This window comes from Aulonocara sp. 'chitande type north' Nkhata Bay, linkage group LG11 (assembly GCF_057382095.1).
Source record: "Aulonocara sp. 'chitande type north' Nkhata Bay isolate Kocher_YH1m ecotype deep benthic linkage group LG11, A_spYH_male_GT1.1, whole genome shotgun sequence".
NCBI classification, from domain to species: domain Eukaryota; kingdom Metazoa; phylum Chordata; class Actinopteri; order Cichliformes; family Cichlidae; genus Aulonocara; species Aulonocara sp. 'chitande type north' Nkhata Bay.
In genome coordinates, this window is record NC_141354.1 from 39,493,647 (window position 1) to 39,503,134 (window position 9,488).

Below are 9,488 nucleotides of genomic sequence, written 5' to 3' on the forward strand. Positions count from 1 at the left end.
TTTGTACGTGTTTTGGAGTTTGCATGTGTTTTGGAGTTTGTACGTGTTTTTTAGTTTGCATGTGTTTTGGAGTTTGTACGTGTTTTTGAGTTTGCAAGTGTTTTGGATTTTGCATGTGTTTTGGATTTTGCAAGTGTTTTGGAGTTTGCATGTGTTTTTTAGTTTGCATGTGTTTTGGATTTTGCATGTGTTTTGGATTTTGCAAGTGTTTTGGATTTTGCAAGTGTTTTGGAGTTTGCATGTGTTTTTTAGTTTGTACGTGTTTTGGAGTTTGTACGTGTTTTGGAGTTTGCATGTGTTTTGGAGTTTGTACGTGTTTTGGAGTTTGCAAGTGTTTTGGAGTTTGTACGTGTTTTGGAGTTTGCATGTGTTTTGGAGTTTGTACGTGTTTTGGAGTTTGTACGTGTTTTGGAGTTTGCATGTGTTTTGGAGTTTGTACGTGTTTTGGAGTTTGCAAGTGTTTTGGAGTTTGTACGTGTTTTGGAGTTTGCATGTGTTTTGGAGTTTGTACGTGTTTTGGAGTTTGCAAGTGTTTTGGAGTTTGTACGTGTTTTGGAGTTTGCATGTGTTTTTTAGTTTGCAAGTGTTTTGGAGTTTGTACGTACGTAGGCCCGCCCCAGGAGATGGATACACCCAGCATTTCATCAACACTGTGATGAGACCTTTGGTTTGTGTAATGTTATAAATAGTCAGATACTCCCAAGAGGCTCCGGGCTTAATATTTAAAAATATATGATCCTCTCTGGTTACTTGGGTATGAATAACTATGTTATTTACCATAAAGTGATTCACACTATCTGCAAAAAACTGTGAAAGAATTCCAGATCACCAGTTTGTAGTTTAACATACAAGTGACGACCTTTGACCTTCATCAGGTTTTATTTAATTGTGTCAGAGAAACTCAAACGTGCTCTTCATGCAGCTGAGTACATCAAGTGTTTAAACTGGAAGCTGTGCAGGTCTGAGATCAGCAGCTTTATGAAACATCAAACTGAGGTCCTGTTAATGCTGATATACAGTGACACAGTTACATGAGTGATTAATCCTTTGTTTTTTGTCTTTAACTTTATCAATAAAGCTGCAGCTTTGACTACAGGACGTGTGGCACTTTAACCTTTGCACTGTTTTCATCAGTTCATTTTGCAGTTAACATGTGAACATGTTGGATGATCTGTGCTGTCACTGGGTGGTGCTGAGGTCTGAATCTGAGGGCAGCTCCTGTAATCACAAAGAGATCAGAATCATCACAAACTGAATTATAAAGTTTATCTCTTAAATCTGAAATAAAGCTGATCCTTCTGTCCTCACACTCAGGATCTGAAGCTCTTCTCTTACATTTTTTTCACTTCTACAGTTTAATCAATAGTTACTTATTAATGAGGAGTTACTGAAGCACAAGCTTAAAAAAAATAAAAATAAAATGGTGTTATTGTCTTTACACATGTGGAGACTGAAAACATGCTGTTGCTTGCACATATTTAATAATCAGCTCTGCACAGGAGCTGAAGCAGGATGCAGCCTGTTGCTTTTACAGTAAAATACTTGTAATAAAAGTACAGTAACAGTAATTAGTGACTGAGCAGCCCGGGGCGTTTCTCTTGATTTCTTCAGTCGGTGTAAATTCATTCACCTGCACAGATTAGCTAAACGAACCCTGACAGCCAAGTCCTCATCTTAGCTAGCTAGGTCTCAGGAGCTAGCTAAGGACGGTAGTTACGGATTAGCTGACAAACACGTTTAACTTACCGAAAAAGTGCAGCGGGGCCTCGGGTCCTTCTGTCGGGTAGTCCAGTTTACTGAAGAACACCTCAGGCTGTCAGGTTAAAACACTCGGTCGTGTTTTCGAAGCGTAAACGCTGGCCCTCCTCTCAGAGCTTACGCTCTATCTTCTATTCCCGAACAGAGATACGCAAGTTTCTCCGTGACTGCAGCTGCCAGTCAAAGCTGTTATGATGACGTTTCACCCCAATTTAATATCACCGCGGTAGGAATTAGAATCAGACTTATGGGAGAGGAGACCCCTTGGACATCAATCAGCATGATGAGAACTATTGATAACAAAGGAAAGAATCTTTGGGAAAAAATTATCTGAGGAGAATAAATTTATTTAGTCCCATCCGCTAACATGGAGGAGGCGGGGTTTATGACCTATACTGCAGCCAGACACCAGGGGGCGAAAGAGACGTTTTGGCTTCATTTTTGGGGAGCTGTCGCGTCATCCATGTTTTCTACAGTCATTGTTCTGGACATTTCAACTGTGTTTGTGCTGTTGGAGCCTTTTGGAGAATTTAATGACATCATCTGACCAATAACATGGCTGCTGTGAAGTTACCATAGTAACAGACCGAGAAGAAGGTGGAGCGAGTTCGATGAGAGAAATTGGATGGTTTTGATTGGATGTTAGTTAATTAACTGGCATTTCTGTGTGTGTGTGTCTGTTTCTGTCTCTGTGTGTGTGTCTGTGTGGGCTCCAGAGTGTCTTCGGAAATAGAAACGGTCACCACGGTGTTTAGTCTGACTTCTGCTCAGACACGAGGGCAGATAACAGAGACGCTCCAAAACCTTCAGAGCCCAACAGGAGCGACCACACACACACACACACACACACACACACACAGACACAGAAACACACACACAGACACACACACACACACACAGACACACACAGAGACACACACAGAGACAGAAACACACACACAGACACACACACACACACAGACACAGAAACACACACACAGACACACACACACACACACAGACACACACAGAGACACACACAGAGACAGAAACACACACACACACACACACAGACACAGACACACACAGAGACACACACAGAGACAGAAACACACACACACACACACACACACACACACACAGACACAGAAACACACACACAGACACACACACACACAGACACAGAAACACACACACAGACACACACACACACACACAGACACACACAGAGACACACACAGAGACAGAAACACACACACACACACACACACACACACAGACACAGAAACACACACACAGACACACACACACACACACACACACAGACACACACAGAGACAGAAACAGACACACACACACACACACACACACACAGACACAGAAACACACACACAGACACACACAGACACACACACACACACACAGACACACACACAGACACACACACACAGACACACACAGACACACACACACACACACACAGACACACACAGAGACACACACAGAGACAGAAACAGACACACACACACACACAGACACACACACAGACACACAGACACACACACAGACACACACACACAGGCACACACACACACACACACACAGACACACACAGACACACACACACAGACACACACACACACACACAGACAGACACACACAGACACAGAAACAGACACACACACAGACACACACACACACACACAGACACAGAAACAGACACACACACACACAGACACACACACACACACAGACACACACACACAGACACACACACACACACAGACACACACACACACACAGACACACACACACACAGAAACAGACACACACACAGAGACAGAAACAGACACACACACACAGACACACACAGTGTTTAAAGCTGTGACCGTGTTTCCATCAAAGCAGCAAAGACACCTAAAACCAAACGCTGCTGCAGCCCGATGACTCACGGCCCAATCAGACCAATCACAGAGGGCAGCAGGTGTGCAGGGTTACCTGTGGCGGGGGACGCTACCCTCTCGTAGTGGTAGGGGTTCACACACACGCTGTCGTACTTCAGGTCGAAGGCAAACTGACAGAACTTGACGTGCTTCAGCTCGTTCTTGTGGAGGTCTGGCCACCGCCACAGGCGGGCATAGATCACATGAGGGAAGCCTTTTCTACCCGCTACCTGCACAGGTGAGACAGACAGTCAGCGAGGAAACATGTAAGCTTAAATAAACTCTGTGACAGCAGACTGAGTCATGCTGAGCACAAACACTGTGCGTGTGTGTCAGGTGATTATGCCAAACCACAAGCATGACATCACGTCTGACCTCAGCCTCAGAACGCTGCAAAAAGTTCAGGTCAGACATAATAATAATGGATTGCATTTATATAGCGCTTTTCAAGGCACCCAAAGCGCTTTACAATTCCACTATTCATTCACTCTCACATTCACACACTGGTGGAGGCTACAGGTGTAGCCACAGCTGCCCTGGGGCAGACTGATAGAAGCGAGGCTGCCATATCGCGCCATCGGCCCCTCTGGCCATCACCAGTAGGCGGTAGGGTAAAGTGTCTTGCCCAAGGACACAACGACCAGGACAGAGAGCCCGGGGATCGAACCGGCGACCTTCCGGTTACAGATACGCTTCCCAACCCCCTGAGCCACGGTCGCCCCAGTGAGATCCCAACACAGAGCCAACATAGCTCCAGCCTGCAGGGGGCGTTTCTCTGTATTCTGTCCCCAGCTGAGTGTGGGCACACCTGAATGTCCTATTTCAGACAAACATTAGCTGCAGTTCACCTAGGGGGCGCTGTGAGATCAAAGTGAGCGGAGCTAAACAGAGACTTTGGATTTTAGTGTCCATGAATCCAGCCTGGATAAAAGCACTCTTCCTCCTTCAGTTCCTCTCAGTGAAGCTAATTCTGACCATAAAACACTAGCATGCTGCTAACGCTTGCTGATTGTGCTGCTAAGGTTTTAGGACAGGTGCCTGTTTCCACAGTTAAAGCCCAGCAGGAGCTCCAGGTGTGCAGGACAGGAGCAGCGGGGTGAAGGCGACGCTGTCAGGAGGCTGCTCGCTTCACGCCCCAAACCAAAATGGAGGACGCTGTAAGCACCTCGCAGTGCTGTGACGTCTCTAACAAAAAGCGTTTACTGCAGGAGAAAACCTGTGAAACGTCTAAAGGTGGAACCATTTCTGCTGAGCTCGACAGCGCCCCCTATGGAGCAGGAAGTCCACAGAGAGGCGGGTCCCGAGTATTTAGAAGTTGTTCGATAAAACGTTTGATGATGAATGTTGCTGTGTGTTAACCGGGTCCCTTAATTGTAGGAAAACCCTAATGAGGATGTTTATTCTCACCGATGCGTTCACTAAACAAACTTTAAACTCAGAAAATCCCCGCAGGCTGTAAACGTCTCAAAGCCACAGGTTTGTGAATGTGCTGCTTTAAATCTGATGGACGAGGTCTGTTCTGTGTGCACAGGTGAAGGGCAGGGATAAGACTGCAGACAAAACAATCTCACACACACGCTGCAAAAAATGTCCTCATAAACCTGCTCAAAGGGCCAGGTCCCCACACTGAACGTAAACTGAAACAGCACTTTCTTTTAAATCACCTTTTATCCACATTTTGAACGACCGCCTGCTCGTTCAGACTCTCCTCGTGTCTTTACTCTGTTTCTTAAACTTTAAGTGTTAAGTTCAAACTAATGTTTGTTCCTGTTTTCTGGGTTTTTTCCAAAGGTGTCGCCGTGTTCACCTCTCTGAGCTATGAGAAGCAGGCATGCTGCAAAAACAACATCCAAACCCCAAAACAAGCAAACAGCAACACAGAAAGATTTTAGCAAAACTTTCCAAAGATACCAAATATACCAGGGTTTGTTTGTTTGATCTGGAGAGCTTTCACATGATGACACATTCAGAAGGAACGTCTCCGGTTTGTTCCTGACTACGAAAAGTGAAAACACAAACTGCTCATCAGAGAAGAAACACACATCGCACTTTTCCTTCAAATACGAACACGTTAAAGACCGAGTTGGACATCATTTAGAAACATAACTGACGAGGTGACGGAGAATCAGGGGTTTACACGGAGGCCCGGGTAGAAAAATCACCAAACAAAAAGCACAAGAAAATTATAAAAGGACATCTTATTGTTATTCATGCAAATCTACGACTGAAAGGGAGAAATTCAAGAAAAAAATCAGATAAAGTCAAATATCTGAGGAAAAGATTGTGACATAAATATGTGAGATATTACACTAACACTGCTTATAATTCAAAACTAAGACAAAAATAGATTAAAAAATTCAGACGCAAAAGGTTTGATTTCAAAATCCAAAACTAAACCAATCAAATAACAAAACTATAGGATGACGAAAACGTCGACTCGCTGAACTAAAACTATGAGACAAGAAGTAAAAGTTTCATGTTTAAGACAAGAGTGAGAGCGAAACACTGACTGAAACATTTACACTCTGACACATGAAGCTGGGATTTTAACCTCTAAAAGGTAAACCTGTTAGAGCAAAACTAGGAAACGAGGAGAAAAGAACTCAAAGAGCCGACAGAAACCAAACAGAAACAGAAATATTTGATGTAAAAGTCAAGACAAAGCTCTGCTTTTGGCCACAGGCTGAGCTTCTCGATTTTTTAATGGGAGACAAAATCATCTCGTCCTCTCTGGGTCAATGTCTGCAGCAGCACGTCATTTCTTACAGTGTGGAAACTCTGCGGTATGAAATCCACCAGAGTCCCAGACGAGTCCACATTCCCGTCCTCTGCATGCTTACACACACACACACACACACACACACGACCCTGAACCCAAACCTGAGCCCTGAAACCGGCTCTGAAGCGAGGGCCACAAACGGGTCCTGAGTCTAACAAGGTGCTCACAAAGACAGCTGTACACACACACACACACACACACACACACACACACACACACACACCAGACTGTCTGGCTTAAGTTAACCCGGCCCCTTTCCTGTGTTTCAGACAAAACAAGCCAGCCTGCCCTTCCTCCTCCTCCTCCTGCTGCTGTTTGGATGTGAGACCTGCGACGTTCTGCAGGATCCTGCAGTCACACCGACGCTGTAACGTGGTTCTAACCGCTTCCGTTTTATTGGTTATGCCTTCGAGGTTTGATCTCTCGGGTCTTCCTCGCTCACATGCCGACCCTCAGACTGAAACGGCGTCAGCTCAGGCCCACCGCCCTCGCACAGGCACGCGCTCCAGAGCTCGCTCATCAGGCGACGCTGCGGCGAATGGAGGCTGAGGTTTAATGAAGCAGCGCTCCGTGACAGGAGCCTGCTACAGGTGTGCGGCTCACCTGTGTGCCCCGCCCAGCCCTGCATCCTTAAAGCATATTCCCACCAACCTGAACTTATCACAGAAACATTTTAACAGCAGCATACACAGGATGACGGAGTGGGGATGGAGACAATGTCCTCAGGTGAACCACGTCTCCTTTTACGGTTCGTGGGGTGGGGACGTTTTGGTTTAAAGGGTCTGTGAATGTTTCAGAAGTTCCTGAGAAGGTGTCGCATGTTTTAGTGGGACTGTGGGGGGAGGGGTGCGCTGTGGGCCGGATCAGCTGTTCCTGGTGTGAACCTGCTCAGCAGACTGAGGTGTGCTCTGTCCTCTGGTCTCATAATTACTGAGAGACTGGGGGACACACCCAGGCTGCTGCTCACAGCTCCATCATCATCATCATCATTATTATTATATCAGCGGTGAGGAGCTCCTGGAGCGCCGACAGAGGACACAGGAAGGACAGGATCAGGTGCAGACCAGGTGAGGGGCGGAGCCTGAAGACTTTAAAGACTTTTTCTTTGAAGTCCTGTTATCTTTCTAACTCTGTCAGAATAAAATAAGGTGACTACTTCCTCTCTGAGCCTCAAGCCTTCCTGTGGGCCCTCTGTCGGGTTTTCACCGCCGTACCTGCAGCCGGCCGTCCAGCGTCCTCTGGATGGTGACACACTTGCTGGGGTGCACGCCGTTGGTGGTGACGGCGGTGATGAGCGAGTCCAGTTCGTCCTTCTTCTCCTTCAGCTTTTTCACCAGACTCTCGATGGCGCGCTTGGCAAAGCCCTCGTTCTCGCCGCCCTGCCGGTGGCACATCAGACTGTGGACGATGCTGAGGCAAGCGTCTGCGCTGCTGGGGGCGGGGCCGAGCACCGACATGGTCACCTGATAAAGTAAAACAGAATCTGCTCAGACGGCTCAACAATCAGATCCATAAAAAGACTTCCCCGGACAGATCTATGTGGGTGGGGCTTGTGTGCCCTCGGTGACATCACACAGACCCGTGATAAACGCTGAGGTCGTTGTCAGGTTTCACGTGAACCCACCAGCCAGAGGAACAGGAAATACATGACAGGAACACACAGACAGGTGGGACGCTCAGGTGTGCCCGTGGGCCAGGAACAGATCCTATAGCTGATCCACAGGTGACCTCATACGGTCCCTGAGCACAGATACAGAGCAGGGGCTGATATTGATCGTATTGTCAGTGATCAGAAGTACTCCTGTCCCCCACACACGTCACTTCCCTCTGAGACAGACAGAGAGGTGAGGAGGAGACAGGATCACCACACATGCACATCCTCGTCTCACTACTGATTGCTTTCATTTTTTCATCAAACTGTAAGCAACATGACGTCGTGACCGTGGCTCTATGACGTCATCAGATGCTGACGATGCCTGACGCTCACTGGCTGACCCGACTGCTGCATCAACAGTTGTTCACAGAAGAATTACAAAAGCTCTCAGCGGGCTCCTGCGGCGCACTCACCGGGCTCGGCGCTCTCCGCTCGGCTATGATCCGCTGCCGGGTCCGTGAGGCCGGAGGTTCGTCCGTCGGCGCGTCCGCGTGCGACTCCGTCTGCATCCAGACTGTCTGCACGCTCACCGGGGGGAGGAGGAGGTGGGGGCTATGTCATGCTCCCCCGACGGCCAGACATAACAGGAAGTCTGGCGACCTCTGGGGCCTTCCAAAATAAGAGCACAGAGACAAAACTGAGCGTTGTTAAGATGTGGAGCGTTTACCTGCGGTTTACCTGTTTGTGCTTCCTGCCTGCACACCTGCCACCTGTCATCGATGTCACTGTAATGTTGCCTGTGTGCGTTGTCTGAGTTCACTGCACAGTCAGTTTAAGTTTTATACAATGATAATTACAGTTTGCCTTATTTTTCTGCGTGGTTTGATTTTTGTTCTTTTTAAAATTTATGTTATTTTATTTTTCATGTTATTGAAAAGTGGCTATTCGGTTATTCACCTGTAATCGTGCTTTCGCTGTCTAGTTTTAGTTATTTGTCCCGTTCTAAAGTTTTCCTTTCTTTTAGTTGACCTAGTTTTACTTCATTGTGAACCTAAATTCATTCTCACGTCACAAAGAAAAGCATCAAATCTCGTTAGGGCAAGCTTACTCATTAAGGGTTAAAAACGATTAAAATGATTAACAGAAATATATTAACACTTATTAGAGATGTTTCCTGGGTTAAAGAAACGTTTTAAAACTCAACTCAACTAAAATATTTCCAAAATGCAGCTTCAAAAACTCTCCTTTCACTCATTTTCCCGCATCAGTTACTGCTGCTTTTATTTTGTGATACTGCCGGAAACACGCTTTGCCTTGTCAGAAGGTTTGTGCGCGTGACTTCAGCCGTGAGAGAGCCAATCACAGCCCTCCTGTGTGTGTGTGTGTCTGTGTGTGTGTTTGGCGCCATCTGGTGGCGAAAGTCGAGGAAACACAT

General features: G+C 46.6%; 1 protein-coding gene across 6 annotated transcripts in view; it reads right to left on the reverse strand.

Annotated features, from left to right (window-relative positions):
• Positions 1-9,488, reverse strand: part of LOC147319859 (SMAD family member 4-like) — a 34,757-nt gene that overhangs the window by 11,165 nt on the left and 14,104 nt on the right. For 5 of the 6 annotated variants that reach the window (XM_086312667.1, XM_086312665.1, XM_086312669.1 and 2 more), the window contains 3 exons: positions 8,527-8,722; positions 7,674-7,922; positions 3,736-3,910 (listed from right to left, as the gene is read on the reverse strand). In XM_086312667.1, coding sequence (XP_086168793.1) covers positions 3,736-3,910; positions 7,674-7,922; positions 8,527-8,622 — 520 coding nt within the window. In that variant the 5' untranslated portion in view covers positions 8,623-8,722. The remainder of the gene's footprint in view (positions 1-3,735; positions 3,911-7,673; positions 7,923-8,526; positions 8,723-9,488) is intronic. The other variant, XM_086312668.1, reaches the window with a different exon arrangement.